This window comes from Crocuta crocuta, unplaced genomic scaffold (assembly GCF_008692635.1).
Source record: "Crocuta crocuta isolate KB4526 unplaced genomic scaffold, BGI_CrCroc_1.0 scaffold244, whole genome shotgun sequence".
NCBI classification, from domain to species: Eukaryota; Metazoa; Chordata; class Mammalia; order Carnivora; family Hyaenidae; genus Crocuta; species Crocuta crocuta.
Window position 1 is genome coordinate 798268 of NW_027530191.1, and position 17935 is coordinate 816202.

The 17935-nt window shown below is 37.5% G+C and overlaps 1 protein-coding gene across 1 annotated transcript in view; it reads right to left on the reverse strand.

Annotated features, from left to right (window-relative positions):
• Positions 1-17935, reverse strand: part of BICC1 (BicC family RNA binding protein 1) — a 290122-nt gene that overhangs the window by 38853 nt on the left and 233334 nt on the right. The window contains exon 5 of the mRNA XM_077765226.1: positions 191-270. Coding sequence (XP_077621352.1) covers positions 191-270 — 80 coding nt within the window. The remainder of the gene's footprint in view (positions 1-190; positions 271-17935) is intronic.

Genomic DNA, 17935 nt, shown 5'->3' on the forward strand with positions numbered 1-17935 from the left:
CAACATGATAGAACCCATTCAAATTTTAAACAGAATTTTACATCCATTGTAGAATCACACATGCTTATTTTAAAACCCACCATTACTTTCTCCTGGTTTTTCTTCTCCAAATGGTTCTTTTCATAACAGCATGAAGTAGCCCTTGCAGAGACAAGGTTCTGACATCTGAGTGTCCTTAACATTCACTTACTTTTGTGTCTAAGACAGACATGATCATTTCCTTGGCCTCCTTAACATCTTCTTTCTTTCCAGAAACCTTAATATGGGGATCTATAAGAAATCAAAAACAAAGGGCTCAGGTGAAACCCCCAAACTCTTTGTTTTAAAATTGATGTTACAATATATTAAAATAGATTCCATAAGAAATTCAATATTTGATTCATTCTAGGTATGTTAACACTGCAATTAAAACAGGAATATGGGAAATTTCCAAGTTGTATATTTATCTATGTGGTCTTTTCCTTCTGAAAACGGGCCAAACCATTTAACTGCAAAGTAAGTTTATAATTTATAAGTTTATAATTATTTTTTAAACAAGAATCTATAAATTCAATTTGTGACTACATTCTTGCTATAGTCCAAGCCCTTATCTAAGGCTTTAGATGCATGAGCTCATTTAATCCATGAGTTCATTTAATCACAGCTCTTTGAGATTATTTCCAGAGGAAACTAAGGCACAGAATAGGTTAGTATCTTGCCCTAGAAAACCACTCAAAAGGCTCATTCATTATCATCTAATGTCTTCTAACTGTGGATCCAGACTTTAAACCATGTGATAATCTAAGTCAGAAGGTATCTTTACAGGTCAAGGTTAATAGAATAAAAAAATCTTTACTCAGGAATACTTAATATTTATTCAGAATTAGTGTTAAATGGCTAATATATACTACATGTATTATTTATTACTGCCACAGAACATTATAAAGGAAAACATTTATTCATTCAGCAAATATTTTCTGTACCAGGCATGGCACTATTCTAGGGGTTGGGGAATATATTAGTGAAGAAAAAGACCCTTGTCCACATGGAGCTGACAGTCTCGTACAAGGAGACAAAACTGAATCAAATAAACAAATTATCTAGCGTATTAGAACATAACTGTTATGAACAGGAGAACGAGACAAAAGCATGAGGAGTACCAGCTATGAGAAGGGGGTGAGGGCATATAGTCTGATTCAGAAAGTGAGGTCTGAGTAGAAGCTTTAAGGAGATGAGACAGCTGGCCAAGCTAGAATCTTCAGAAGGGATACTCTTCAGCTAAAACTCTCGGGTGAAGACGTGTCTTCTCTCTTTTGTCAGGTTGTGTCTCTGCCACAATAGGGTGCTCTATTACCTCATGGGTCAGCCTGACAGAGACCAAGACCATTTTGGGGTAAGTCAGAAGTTCCATGCCATTAGCCTTATGATAGTGATATCACTAAAGTGATAAAGGTGAATAACAGAGCATCATCATCACCATTATTAATGATGCCAATCTTACTGACTGCCTACAGCACACCACCTTCTCCGTGGAGTCCATCCTGCACTGAACTATACCTCAGATCAGCAACAGGGTCAGGAAATGTGAGCTGAGCATTTTTTACAATTAACAAGCAGTTCCAACTGACTCCTTCTAAACCATTGATTCTCTTGGATAAGAAAAGAGAATCACCTGGTGGGAATTTTATCAAACTACACATACTTCCCTGGTATTGTGACTTACCCATCCTCATCCAACATTCCATTTGAAAACCAATGCCATGATAAGCATGTCACATTCTCAAGGTAAAAATGAGCAACTGAAGGATGGATGGATGGATGGATGGATGGATGGATGGAAGGAAGGAAGGAAGGAAGGAAGGAAGGAAGGAAGGAAGGAAGAAGGAAGGGGGGGAGGGAGGGTGGGTAGAAGGGAGTGAGGGAGAGACGCACGGATGGGAGAGATGAGAAGGAGGGAGGAAACCCTGCTCTAAAGCTGCTGGCTCTTAGGACCAGGACAGAACAATCATAGTTAACAACAGTGCACCACCAAGCTTCAGAGCTCAGGAATGAATCTGGCTTCCTGGGGAGACATTCCAGCAACTGTATTTGAGTCAAAGCCATCACCTCCAGACCCCCACCCTCTCCCCAGACAGTCTCCTGGGAGCTGCCCTTGGGTTTAGACTCTTCTCCTTAACCCATTCTTTAATCCTTCCTCTGATACTTGTATGTGTCAGGGACACTGTGAAGATGAAAGACCTTGCAACTGGTTTAATGTATCAAGTATTGTAAGGTGAGAGGCCTAAAAGTAGGGCAAAATGAATGTCCAACAACATCAAGTTGGTATGGCATTGTGTCCACACTGCTTGTTCCTTAGTGCATCCTAACAAACCACTTGTTCTTTGTAAGATTCTCACCAAGTTTAACATACTAATATAAACAAAGCATTTTCTTCAGTTATTTTTATTATATCCATTATAACTCGTCTCGGCAGTATTTATATTCCAAGCTGTCTACATTCAAAATTTTGATCCCAGCTATCTTTGACTTTGGTTTCAATTATTGTAGGCAGACTCTGAAGTTATTCTCTACTGAAAATGCTTATTACTGGGGGATTAGAAGCTGGTGCTCCTCAAACATACCTAATCACATCTAATTGTAGTACTTGCTAAAATATACATTCCTGGGTCTTCAGGATCCAGTAACTGGCATTTTGTTTGTTTTCCAAGTCATTCTTCAATCAAATATAGGACACAGCAGATGAAACCACATAAAAAATATAATTGTAGTGTCTTATGTATCAGCCAAGTATATATAATGTAAAATGGTTCTACGGGAGAAAACGTATTTTCTTACAAATAAATTAATAGTTGAGTACTGAGTGGTATGCTAATCTGAAAACCTTTACATGTTGGCTAATCACATTAAAATCCCTATGCATCTCCAGGTGGACAGGGAGCCTCAGATCCAATTTATGAAAGAATTTGGTTTCCACCATTTCTGTATCAACAAAACAATAAGCAAAATAAAAAGCTAAATCCTCAATAGAAAATACATTTTATTTCAAAGTGAAAGAGCACCATCTAGTGACCAAAAACATAAATTATCAATAGACACAGAGCTACACACACAACACATAGTCACCAACAGGTAACATCAAATTGTATCCAGGACCCAAACTGGCACTTGTTTGGAAAATGTTCTTTAAATAATCAAGTCTCATAAGTACAGAGAAAATTAACATGACAAAATTCTGGTTTAGACTGCTAATGTGCCAATAATAGTGTCTTCATTCCCTCCTTTGCCCCTGCTTAAAAGATAGCTATAGGATGTAAGCTCTGATTCCAGGCTGAACTTAACATGCTTATTTTAAATCCCCAAATCCAGTTTTCCACTTTCAGTAAATGTTCCATTTCAAAGTTTAAATGTGTCCTACATGGGACTGAGGTTTTATTCAGACCCATTCTGGAAATACTTGATGGAGAAAAGTCAAAGGATTAACTATATTAATAAACATAAAAGTAAAGCCCAGCTATAAAGACTGTTGAAAGATGGTACAGTAATAGGGAATAATCCCTCAAAATAATTGCTTTGAAGGATGACACCAATTTGGGCATGGACATTTTAAGATATTTGCTCTAAAAATAATATTCATTGCTTTATAATCAACCCTCAAGTGCTCTAAATATAAGGATTGTCTTAATTGGTTTTATAACTTCCACGGTGCCAGGCAAATAGTAGATAATGAGTAAAAAGTAGGTGAATGGACTGACGGTGCCCCTATTTTTTGGAAATGGCTATCTATACAGAGGAAGGAGATGGAAACTGATGGGAAGGGCCTAAACTTCATATCTAAGGTGATCATATGTCCTGCACTTCCCCAGTTTTGACTTCAAATATTTTGATCTCAGTACCTCTACAGAAATATAGAGAACTGTCAGATGTCCTTCTGGATTTTTGATTTTTAGATTCCTGTCCCATCAATCTGTTCACCTCTCTGTGGTGAAACCTTATGGAAGACAGGAAAACCAGATGGTGATCCAATCTTCAATAGGTTATATGAAGCTGTACAAACATGGAATGGGTATTTTATATGTGCATACTGCAAAAGAGGTAAACCTTTAAGCAGAAAGGTTTTTTTTTTTTTAATGTTTTATTTATTTCTGAGAGAGAGAGAGCGCGTGAGCAGGGGAGGGTCAGAAAGAGAGGGAGGAACAGAATCTGAAACAGGCTCCAGGCTCTGAGCTAGCTGTCAGCACAGACCCCAACGCAGGGCTTGAACCCACAAACCGTGAGATCATGACCTGAGCCGAAGTCGGACGCTTAATTGACTGAGCCACCCAGGCGCCCCGAACAGAAAGGTTTTTATGACTTCCGTGTGGAAATTCATAAGGAGTTGATAAGGCAACAAAGTTCTTATAAGAATACTTGCTAAAAACCATATTTTCAGTAAAGATAAATATTTAAAAGAGCTGGGATGTTATATGTACTTAACTGAAGTTTAGTAATGTGTTTTTTAAATTTTTAATGTTTATTTTTGAGAGAGAGACCGAGCACGAGTGGGGAAGAGGCAGAGAGAGAGGGAGACACAGAATCTGAAACAGGCTCCCGGCTTGGAGCTGTCAGCACTGAGCCTGATGTGGGGCTCAAATTCATAACAGCAAGATCATGACCGAGGTTGAAGTTGGATGCTTAACCAACTGAGCCACTCAGGTGCCCCTAGTAATGGTTTTAAAAGATTATTTATTGGTACTCTGGTTTTACTCTTTGGTTTCCCATCCTTGGAACCGTTCTCATTCCTGAAAACATTAGTGAAATTTTTATGGCCTTCTACTTCTCTCAAGTTTAAACTTCCTTTCCATTTCATTCTTGTCCCAGAGCAAAATCTATAGAAAAGACTCATGTCAGCCATTTTCATTATAGTTACTAAGCTACAGAAATGGGTTATTGACATATGATGGATTTAAGCCATCACTGTTTCACCAATGATTTGTTTGTAGCTACTTTCCTGTCTCTGTGATTGAGTGCAGTTGAGAAAAGATTCAACACCAAAAATTCAAGGCAATGCTTTCATTTCTCAGCATGTTCTCTTGAAGAGACAAAACAACAAAAAAATCCCATATTTAACTAACCTGTCTCCTTCCACCCAAAACATCCAAAATAAAAGATCATATTAGAGTCATTTGTTTATGAAGAAAAGTTCCAGATCATGGCCCGAAATCAAAATGGCTTTGGTACATTTTATGCATGTATATCAAAATGTTAAACTGCCCTCAAATCCATAAGAGACCAGTGGACAGAGTTCAATTTACCTTTTTAATAAAGTTTATTTATTTTTGAGAGGGAGAGACAGAGCATGAGTAGGGGAGAAGCAGAGAGAGGGAGATACTAAATCCAAAGCAGGCTCCAGGCTCTGAACCGTCAGCACAGAACCCAATGTGGGACTCAAACCCATGAGCTGTGAGATCATGACCTAAGCCAAAGTCAGATGCTTAACCGACTAAGCCACCCAGGTGCCCCAGAATTCACTTTATTTTTGTCTGGGAGCCCTCTTCACTTTTATTTCAAGTTCTTTCTTTAAAACGGTCTAAAAAGGAGGGCACTGGGTGGGGCTGGATCCACTAACAGTGTCAGGAGTGCTCAGTGTTGACAGAGAGGTATCTCTACCTTTCTCCAAAATTCCCCAAAACACTGGGAATATATCCACAGCTAGAAAGTAGTTCTAAAGTAGTAATGGGCAATTTTTTTTTTCTATAAGTAAGACTGTGATCGCAGGGTAAGGATTTTATCAAACAGCCAATATAAACCAAAACTCAGAAAAAGCCCTTGATATTTCATGGGTACTGGTTGACTTGAATTACATAGGGAAATGCTGTAAAAGCCAGAAGATATCATGCAGGATGTATTAACATTTTTAATGACTGACTCTGCAATAAATTCCTTTTACATTGTGTGGAAAATACGTAGACTCCACATTTATGATAAGTTCTGAATTCTAAGCAAGTCATAAACAAGATCTGTTACCTTGGAAAAGTCACTGAATCTCTGGAGTTGAGTTTCCTCAATGAGGGAGTTTAGTCAGAACATCATTATACTTTCAAATAAATCTAAATGTCTTCAGTGTAAAGCAGTACTGTAACATTCTTCAATAAAACTAACTTCATAAACAACTTTGTTTTCCATGTTTTTGGTATTTCACGATAAGCAGCTTATTCAAGACATCACAATGTAAACGTTTCCAAGAGCCTTAAACTGTAGGCAGTAAACACAAATGTGTGAAATAGTAATCTGCCATGATCCATGACCGGCTTCAGAGTGGCAGCTTGGGCTTTCCTCTTTTTCTGCAAACTCTAAGAATGCAATTAATTCTGCATCAATATAGGTGAAATTCGGTGTTTACCCCACTGAAATTTCCTGAATAAAGTGCTTGTAAGCACCAAACAAATGCAGTGAAAATCCCTTATGGAGATGAGAGTTTACTTCAAACCCTATCTGAGCCTTGTCACAATCCAAAACTAGATACCACCCAATTCATGTGCTACTTCGATCACTTTTAAGTTGGCAAATCACTGCTGATCAGCAAAAGTGAATTCAACTCACAGTCATGGGGCCACAGCCCACATTTTTCTGTGAAATAAAAGTTTCCTTCTGAGCTCTTGAGAAACAGACTTTCCTTTTTTAAAACAAAACTTTCCTTTTTTATAACAGGTCAAATAACATACCAATATCACATTTTTAAGTGACGATATACTTTATCAACAGATAGAGAAAACCTGAACTGACTCATTCAGTCTGACTGGAAATTATTTTAAAGGAATGAAACAGAATGACAGGAAGTCAACACACTTTGAACTAATTTTGAAGCCAGTACTACAGACTCCAGAGTCTTTCAAGGAATGCTCTTTATGACAAGAATTCTCATAAACTGAGTTAGAATAAAAAAGCAAAGAGCATATTTGGAGAATAGGCAGAAGAAATGAAGTTTTAAGAATTTAAGGGAAAGTGGGGGCAAGCACCTATAACACATCAGATATTACAACCGGGATCAAGAAAAAAACAAATCTACCTGTTGTAGGCATTCTCCAAACTATGTTGCTTTAGAATAAGGCATAAAATGATTCTTATTTATCTTATTTTAAAACAGAAAAAAAATCAATCTCTTTCCTACTCAATTACAACAGAAGGGGAATGAGGAGAGAGAGAAGTACAAAAGTAAATGTATGTCAAAATAAAAACCTAGTTTCCATGAGAAAAATATTTCCATTGGTATCCACAATCAGTTAGCCCCAGGATAACTTCCTATCAAAATTCCATATGGCAGAACAAAACTTAATATTCAACAGAGGAAGCATATTCTCTTTTTTTAATGTTTATTATTTTTGAGAGAGAAAGATGAGGGGGAGGGAGGTAGAGAGAGAGGGTGAGAGAGAGGATCCCAAGCAGGTTCAGCACTATCAGTGCAGAGCCAGAAGTGAGGCTTGAATTCACAAACTGTAAGATCATGACCTGAGCCTAAATCAAGAGTGGGATGCTTAACCAACTGAGCCACCACCCAGGCACTCCAGAGAAAGTATATTCTTGACATGATAGTTCAACTATTTGGCAATAACTGGGGATGAGGTGCCATCAACACTATGGTAATGGCACTTTTAGGCAGGTTCTTGCTAAATGAAAGCATGCATTCACATGCCAAGACTATGGATCCTTTATCAACTAGGTAGAAAAGAGTTATTAGTCAGAGAAAATTCACAGTTAGCTAGAAGATATACAAGAACTTTTGCTAATGGAATGCCAACATCTCCAATATAATCAGCATTAAAAGCATTCAAATTACAGTGACAATACACTCTTCTAATTGTTCTCTGTTGTTTCAACTTTAGGAGAAAATACGGCATGAGAGAGGGAAGAAGTAAAGTAGGCACCTGCCTCTTTCTCTGTTTAAGATCCCTATATGCCTTATCAAAACTAGTATGTAGTTAGAAACAAGTTATATGGACTCAGCAAAAACCTAGAAATAATTTCAGAGAAGAACGAAATGCAAAGTATAAAGCAATATCAAGGCATAATAGGTGAAATAATCAAGAACAGATAGATTTAAGAAGTGTGAGAATTAGGAAAGAGTAAACTACCTTATCTTACAAACCACTTTATCTTATGCAGTGTAAAGTAAACTCCAAGCATAACTGCAGAGTTGCTTTTCAGGCATAAAGAGGACAGGAAAAATCCAAAGCACAAAAGAAATCTAGCTCTGGAACATGGAGTATGGAAAAAGAAAGCTAAAAACAAAATCTAACTCAGTTTCTGAAGTCTTTTGGCATCTGAGCTTTATATTCCAGAGATAAGGACAAGGATTCTGGGAAAAGGGAGAAATGGAAACTAAAGAGCCAGGAGGAAATCTAGAACAGTCTGACTGATTTGTATGTAATAATTCTACAGAAAGCCTGTGCAGTGCTAGGTTACTGCAAGGGAGCTAGAGATGGACAACACTGTGACAGTGGGAACAAAGCCCAAGACACAAGACATACAAAAACAACAACCCAGTCCCCAGGATGAGGAGGAGAGCCCAAACTAAATGCTGGCCCTCTGAAATGGAACAGGAGTTGCAGTGGTCAGTCTGAGGAAGGAGGGAAGGTTGCAATGGGGATGGAAGAGGCATGTGCCAAGATAAAGCCTCCCCAGGGGACTGTACTGAGATAACAGCACGTTTACGCAAGAATTTCAATTGAAGAGCCAGAAGTGACTAATTGTCATTCTTTCTCTAGGAATACTGATGTCACAGTGGACATGGAAGGTTCCTGTGGTATTGACTGTGGTCTAAACCCAAAGTGCTCTTATCTGTGGCCAGGGCAGACGGTTCTTTTTTACAATAGCTGAGACTCTTAGTGAACAATCCTAACACACATCTGCTGGCTGCCATTACCGAAAGCAACCATGCATTTAAGGGTTCACATACATTGGAGAAGGAAAGTCTTGTAAATGAAGACTACAGAATACCACATGCACGATTTCTTTGTTTCATTTCTGGCCTACTAAGAGAAGAAATTAAAAAACCAGAAATTCTGAAGCTGTTTGAGGCACAATTAAGAATGTATGTAGAAAGAGCAAAACTCTTAGGAATTCAGTTCCAATACTTTTTTTTAATGTTTATTTATTTTTGAGAGAGTGGGGGAAGGGCAAAGAGAGGAGACAGAATCTGAAGCAGGCTCCAGGCTCCAAGCTGTCAGCACAGAGCCTGATGCAGGGCTTGCACTCACAGACCATGAGATCACGACCTGAGCCAAAGTTGGATGCTTAACCAACTGAACCACCCAGGGTCCCCAGGAATTCCATTCTAAAAGTAACTTGCCAGCCTGAGACTGGAATAAAAACTCTACCCCTCTCTTCCTTGTTGTAAGATCTAGTGATAAAGTTCCACAGATTGCACTGAAGAGCAGTTAATTAAGGGTAACTCTAGATGCTAAAGACTATTTCCAGCTTGTTTGTGTTATCAGGAAAGTTAATTTTCATGAAAATTACAAGTACCTAATATTAAGTAAACGAGCTTTAAATTATTTGGAAAATAGCTATCTGCCAATCCTTTCTTCTTACTCCCATTGGAATAGCTGTTAATAGTTTGTTTTCTTAAATGCAGTCATACATACTAAAGACAACTGTCATATCCCTGTCTTCAACTGTAACACTATTCTGTATATTATTTGTTCCTTCCATACTTTTTTGATGACTGTTTTGAGTAAGCTGGAACCAAGGGTCTTAAACTTTCAGTCCTAAGAGATCTATATCTTCTATGGCAGAAAATATAAATTAGGTTATCAAATAACTTCAAAATGGTCCTTTATTTTTAATAAAAATATCTAAAGTTACCTTGAAGCCTAACAATTTCTAAATCAAGATTTATCAGACATTTATCCAAAGGTAATACTCCTTTGCCCAAGCCCACAGCAACCACCATTCTACTTTCTCCCTTTATGATTCTGCCTAATCTAAGTGGAATCATACAGTATTTGTGAAATTGATTTTATTAAAGAAATTTGTTTCTTGACAAGGTGCCCCTATAAATTAAAAACAAACACTAATTGCCCTATAGGAAAATAAGCAAAAGACATGAATAAATGATTCAACAGAAAAATGCTCAAAATATATAAATTTGATTAAAGTTCAACCTTACTAAATATTTTTTACTTATAAAATTGGTGGGGGGACTTTAAATTATAAGGCTAATAAGGATATAATTAGGCAAACTAACAATTTTTATAACATATACTTTTGATGGAAATAAAAATTGGCATAAAATGCCTGGAGAGTAATGAGTACTGGATTTTTTTTTTTTTTTTTTCAGAGAGAGAGTGTACAAGCTGGGGAGAGGGGCAGGGGGACAGATAGAGAAAATCTTAAGTAGGGCTCCAAGCTCAGCACAAAGCCCAACGTGGGGCTCGATCCCACAAGCCCAGGATCATGACCTGAGTCCAAATCAAGAGCTGGATGCTCAACAAACTGAGCCACCCAGGCGCCCCATACTAGAAATATTAATAATCACAGTACAAGAATTTTATTTTAGGGATACATATATATTGAGCAGAATAAAAAGGAAAACAACCAATAGTGATTAATTCTAAGTAATAAGTTCTTGGGTAATTTTTATTTTATTTTATGCTTGAATAAAAGAACATATTTTTTCTTTCTTCTTTTATATTTCCTACCATGAAAAAGTATACATTTATAATGTGGGGAAAAACCCCTCATACCTTAAAAGAAGATTATCTGTATCAGTAAAGTCCTGAAATCAAATAACATTCTTATACTTTAAATATTAAGTCAAAAGTTTTTGTTTTCTAAGCACAATGTTTTAAGAATTCCCTTACAAAATTTAGACCTATAAAAATGTTAATGGCAAGTGTTTTTTTCAGTTTGAAAAGTTCCTTCCTTCTCATCTACAATTCTGTGACAGACTTTTTGCCATTTAGTTTCTGAACTTTACCTCTTTTTATTTGTTGGGCCACTACCTTTAATATTTTATCAATGTTCTTTGCCTCTGAACACAGACTTCCCCAGTGAAAATGGAGCAGGAATATATAATGATGAGGTTAACAGCAGTTGAAAGACATGCTGGAACAGAGTTCAAATACTTGGTGAAGGCCATATGTTTATGGCCACCACTAACTACACATGGAATTCTTTTAAACATTTATGACCACATCTCTTTCTTTCTTCAGCAACTGTTTCCAAAATAAATGGAAACAAGAACAATCCTGGTAATGGGAATTTAGTACACTTTCTTGAAAGAATTCTCCCATGTCCCCACAAGCAAGGACATTTAGAAAAGCATTATTTACATATCATTCTCAGGGTGTGATTAAACCATCCATTAATATAAATAAATAAAAACTTCAAAGTATTGTTCCCTCATAACAGTTTCACCAGGATGGCAATAACGATTTCTTTGTCTTCTCAGCAGGGAAGTCCAGGAGTTGAGAATGTACCTGTTTGTACTCCATCAGCCGCTGCCCCAGGGCCATTCAGCTTTGTGACGAGGAAGCTGAACCAGCATTTCCATGAGTGCAACTCCATATGCTTGTCCCTTGCCCTTCATTAGAGTTTATTTAAATCTTTTGGAGTTAATTCTGTTTTCTCTCAAAGACTGCTAACACCTTCCCACCAACTCCTTACCCTCTCTTGATGACAAAATGCACACAGAGTTGGGTATGGTGAAGTAGAGAAGCTCCCATTCAATATTTGTGTTTGTTTCCTTTCTTCATAAAAGCTCAAACTTTTAGAGAGTAGACTCCATGCCTTATATAGGTTAAGAAAACTATTCCTTAAGTCTTAGCAGACACTTTTTTGAAAAGATTGATTTCTTCTTATTGTTCAACACAAGTCAATTTAACAACGATAGCACAAAGTTGTAATGCACTTTTCTCTCCCTTCCTTCCTCTCTTCTCCTCCAATCCCCCCCTTCTCCCTTTCATCTTCTTTCTGCCCTTTGCCCTGACCCCACAGGTTATTATGTAAATATATTTTTATCATATGGTCATGTTTATTCTGTTACATTACTGGAAGTATCTTGGCACCTTCAGATATTCCTTGATAAATGTGTTGTAATGTTTATAGGACCTTTGAGAAATATGTGTGGATTCAGCAGCATTGTAAAATTTCTTTAATTTTTTCTTGGCTTCCATACAACTTTTAAAAGGCATTTGTTTCTAAAGGCATTTGTTTGCATATTCCACCCCCTAAAAAACACTGTTTTAACTACATACATACATCTTTTTGTGCCAACTTTATATCTATGGAAGTGGGATTTCTGTAAACCACTAACTCATTCTAAAGTCAGAGTTTCTTACTGAGGCAGGGGAGCTCTATGGATATGTGGGACTGGTGAGCCTGCCTCTAACTGCCTTCAAAGACTGTGCACATACGCATTGGTAAATTTTTCCAAATGAATCCACAGATTCTCAAAAAGACTGAAACAGTTGAGAAGTCTTCATCTAAGCAGTACAGAGTTTTATAAAGACATTAAGAAAGTATATTTTAAAATACTTCAAGGATTCAATTTTGGTTTGGCATTACTACAAGCTGATATTTGTCTTCTATTCAGAAATGTTCAATAATTACATTTTTGGATATAATTTCAGCAGTTATATTTAAAACATTAAAGCTAGCCAAAAGTATGACACCAAATTTGTGTTCATCATTACTTTCTTTCAGTTATTCTAAGGGACAAAGGAGAAAAAAGCAACAAAGAATGGAAGATCTGTGAGAGAAGCAACAACTGAATCAAATTAACTTTTTTACAAAGCCTACATAATTTATTACAGTAAAAATCCTAGAACCTTTATCCTTCTGCGATAGAAACATATCTTTATTCAACAGGTGATACAAAATCTTGTTTCAGAATATCCCCTACAGTTATATCAAAGAACTTCAGAGCTGGAATGGAACAAAGTTCTAGTCTTCCTTCATCAAGGTTCATGTAGTGCCCACCAGAATGGGCAATGCACACCCACAATATCCAGTCCATGATGAGGACATATCAGTCTGAGCCATGTAAGTGACCACTGATTTTAAAACCTCCCCCCTTCCAGCATGCCTTCCTCCAAATGTCATCTTGACTGCCACATTTTTAGTGACAGAAAGTGCACCATTGTATAAAAAGCAAGATTTAGCTGTTAACGATAATTTCCTAAAACCATCTTTCTCATCAAAAACCCTCCATGATTTCCTAACCTTATAGAATTAAAAGTTGATAATTTATTGCAGCTTCAAAGCTCCCATGATCAGGACTGTACCTAGCTGTTCAGCTTTCACTTCCCCTCTTCCCTTCAGATAGCCTGTGCTACTGCAAACCTAAACATTTCCCACTGCAACAAAATGTCTTCCTATCTCCATCTCTGTGTCTGACGCCACCCGACACTACACTACTACTACTTTTGGCTTCATCTGTCCAATCCTCACCACCTTAAGGTCAACCCAAATGTCATATTTCACCAGGTCCCTCCAGAGCAACATAAATCTCTTCTGGCTTCTCTTGTCACTGCACAATCCTCAAACAGAAGACAAGCATCAGGTCAGCCCTCAGTCCCCTATCACAAGCTACTCTACAGTTCACACACCTACTGTTCTCCTTAAGTCTCCTTAAGACTTCTTGATCTCATGGGAGACACCGTGTCCAGTTTTTATATCCTTCACAGAACACACTATTTGTTGAATCTTCAAATTAGGTAACTATCTGCATTTCCCTAGAGTAACCCATATCTGCTTCCTGATCTTTTAATGCATTTTATCCCCTAATCCTCTGCACTAAAGAGCCCACTTCCCCTGGCACACCCACAACAGCCCTTTGGACTCCGGCACAGCCATCAACTATGCTCCTGATCATTTGTCTTTGGCAAATTACCTCCGCTTCCTTCGCTCTTCCTTCTACGAACTGATTTTAAGTGAAGCAACTTAAATTTTCTGAATCTTCAACCTCTGGCACAGGCTATGAAGTATAGTAGGTGTCCATACACAGAGATAACTGTAAGAATTAAGTGACTGTAAGTGGGATAACACAATGGGCTTAGCACAGTGTCCCTAACATGGTAAGTACGCCATTAAGTGCCAGTTATTTTATTTTTTTAATTTATTTCTAGGAGAGAGAAAGAGAGACAGCGTGAGCAGGGGAGGGTCAGAGAGAGAGCGAGTCACAGACTGAAACAGGCTCCAGGCTCTGAGCCGGCAGTCAGCACAGAGCCCGACACGGGGCTTGAACCCACGAACCGCGAGATCATGACCTAAGCGAAAGTTGGACGCTAAACCGACTAAGCCACCCAGGCACCCCTAAGTGCCGGTTATTTTAATGAATGAAGGATTACCATTCTAGCTCTTCTCTAGACATATTCTTTGTTCTTACCTCTTGTAGAGATGTACTATGATTATCAGAGTCCAACAAGTCTACATAAGCTCTAGATCCCCCTGATAAGATCCCCCTGCCTAAGACAGTGTTTGTCACAGTATCACAGATACTCATCACTGGTGCGCAGGGACTCTGAACAACAAAACTCCCAGAGCCTTCACACATCAACTAGTGTTAAGACCTGCATTTCTCCTCTCTGGACTATTCCATCAAGAGCAAACAACTTCTTTTTAACTATAGTTTTAATATAAATTATATCAAAATGTCTCAGATTAGCTTTATTCTGTTAGTGTTTGTGGTTTCTGTTTTGTTTGCTTTTTAATGGGAAATTGCTACTGGACATATTGCAGCCAAGAATATGATCAAACTGTTATTCTTGTTTTTTAGGAGAAATTTTTATATGCTACTTGACATTTGATATGTTTATTTTTCCTCAGTTTTTAAGGAGTATTAGGAATGTTCAACATATCAGCATGGTAACTCCTTGATGAAGATAGGTGTTCTCTGCAGTTCATGAGAGGAAAATATTTGAAAAGTTTAGAAAAGCAAGGATAAAAACAGAATGTATTCACTTTTTTACTTTGCCATCACCTCACTCTAAGAAGAAGTGGAGGAGAAGGAGGAGGGGAAGGGGGAGGAGGAAGAAGGAGAATAAAGAAGACAGAAGGAAAAAAGAAAAATATTAGATTATGGTCACAAGAATTCTAAAATCTAAAAATCAATAAAGACTAATGTAGCATAAATCTGTAACATCTCTATAATATATGTTTTCACAGCGGAGTCTACCAGTAATACTTCTGTATTAGAAAGCACAGCAAACTTATTTTAAACAAGATTTTAAAAAAATAAAACTAGTTCATATTTGCTAAATATTAGAAAAGATTACTTAGAAAATGTTTTTCATTTTGCAATTTAAAACTTAAGGGAACAAACGTAGCTTTGAATAAACTTATAATAAAGATATATAAACTTGAAACACTTTGTTTCAAACTTTTCTTCAGAAGTTCACACAATTTGGTATGTAAGTCCTCAACACCCACTACTTTTTTTTTTTTTTTAATTTATTTCTGAGAGAGAGAGACAGACAGACAGCGTGAGCAGGGGAGGGTCAGAGAGAGAGGGAGACACAGAATCGGAAGTAGGCTCCAGGCTCTGAGCTATCTGTCAGCACAGAGCCTGAGGCAGGGCTCGAACCCACAAACCGTGAGATCATGACCTGAGCCGAAGTCGGACGCTTAACTGACTGCGCTACCCAAGTGCCCCAACCCCCACTACTTAAATACTTCCTATTTTACTGATTACTTGTAGGAACTGACGTCTCAACTATTGAATATTTTAACTCCCTAGCTGTTAACATATAAACGGGGTGTAGTTAGTGAAGTACAGTGTGTGATGGGAGAACCCCAAACTGAATTACCACCAATATTCACAAAAATGTTTTCCAAAGAAAAATAGCAATTATTGAGTCCTTGCGTTTAGGGCTGATCATGTGAATACAGCTGGGCCAACAACAGTTCAAAGAATACTAGTTAAAATTAAAGAATATACACACAGGACATGGTACTTATATTTATGATGGTATAAAATCCTTCCCTTATGAAATATGAGCATGAAAGGTGGGAATTCTTTGAAAATGATGTGCTTTCATTGTTGAAAATACACCTTTATTAGTCCTTCAGCTGATAATTCTGAGATGATCCAAATTTTACTATGATTTATATCACCAAAGAAATGAAAATGTGTATGCTAAGGAACTGAAACGTTTCCTTGCCCCCACACCCACTTACTCTCCCCATTCCATTTTCAAGTGAACAATAAATGAAAACACTATGCACAGGGATCATTCTTCTGCAGTGTTATCCCAGCTCCAACTTTCCCACCAGGCAGGGCCCCTGCCATCACCCTCTACTCCCACCTCACAGCACTGTGTCCAAGACCAGATCTGGCCTTAATCTGGTTCACAGATTGAGTTTTCCTGGAACATAATGCAGCATGAGCTGCTTCTGCAACCACCAGGCAGCACGTGGTAATATAACTGGGGAGCAGTACCACTGTCCTTCAGAAATTATCGAATCTGCAGGAGGCAATATTTCTGTGCTGCATCCAATATTACAACATATACACTAGTACTATTATGTACTGGGAAGATTTCAGAGGCCCTGTGGACTAGTTTATTGTGTGCCTGGAAAAGAGAGAGTATTTTGACTTACTTTCACATTTCAACATATCTACCCTTCCCTGTAACACCTGCTTTTGCTGATTAAATTTTAAAAAGACTTTTCCTCTTAATAGGCTCAGTTCTTAATAGGGTGAGAGAAGAAATACAATTGGCATCAGCTATTCTGACATGACTACTAGTAAGTACAAAAGCATTAGAAGTATCCCCCTAGAGCAGGAGAAACAGAATTTCCCCCTTGTGGATCCTTATCTTAGAAACCCAAACTTATACTTGGAGGAAGGACAGAATGCCTCCTTTGACCTATCTGAATTGTTGCTTAGATGAGTTTTTACATTTTAGATATTAATAGGATTCTCATGCCCTTGATAGAAAACACGTTTCAGGGTTCATGTTGGGGAATTATTATGAGCAGCTTCATTAACATCAATGTCACTAATTCACAACGAGAAGGTTTTGAGCTATGCTGGAATTTAGCTTTGAAAATGAAGAAAGTGCTTGATAGGTAAATGAAAATGTCTGGGCAAAAGAGGTGATATTCAAAGACCATAGAGTCCTTTAGAAGCCAAATTTGTCTATTTTAAACCACATAGTATCTATAAAATCATAGTAACTAATCATGAACTGGTCTCACCAGGAATATTAGGCCATAATTTGATTGTGTAATCCAAGAGAGTGAAAGAAAACGTTCTTCTAAAAAGAGTTTTTGCATTAAGATTTTCCTTAATTGACATAGATATCACTTTGATTATTCCAGATGAGTAATGATTTACTTAAGAAATGTTTGTTTTCATATAATCTGTTGATTATCTCAAGACAGACTGTCGAACTTGCCCAAGTTTAGTATTCCATTTTCATTTTCTCAGCATCCCTGAATTTCATCTCACTGATTTTATGCTTTAATCTCCATCAGGCAAGGATTAAAGAAAATTAAAGGTATAAAACTTACCCCCTTTCCTGTTTTAAGAGGAAAAAAGTGGGAAATGCTCAAACTGGACCCCTCACCCCACCAAAAAAAAAAAAAAAAAAAAAAAAACCCAAAACACATTTCTGATCAATTTCAAGCCTGTGTGTTTCTCTCCCCTGAGCCTGGAGTGAGTTTTATGCTTACTCAGATCTTTTTTCCTTTCTGCTGTATCAGCATATATGCATTTATCACCTTCTTTACTTTCTATATGCTTCTATAGCCTTAAGAATTTATTTCTTTCCCTTTTTAACCACAAGTGAATTCCAGGTCCCTTCCAAGTTAATAGATCTCTTTGCCAATAAGGTGTCCGGAACAGGATACAGCATTCCACATAGAGAATTTTCTCCATAGTCATATAAACCAGATTTTTTCCACTTCTGCTGCTCAGTCTAAAGTCTCTGGGTATGTTAGCTGAATTATTATGGATCCTTGATGGAAATGTGCT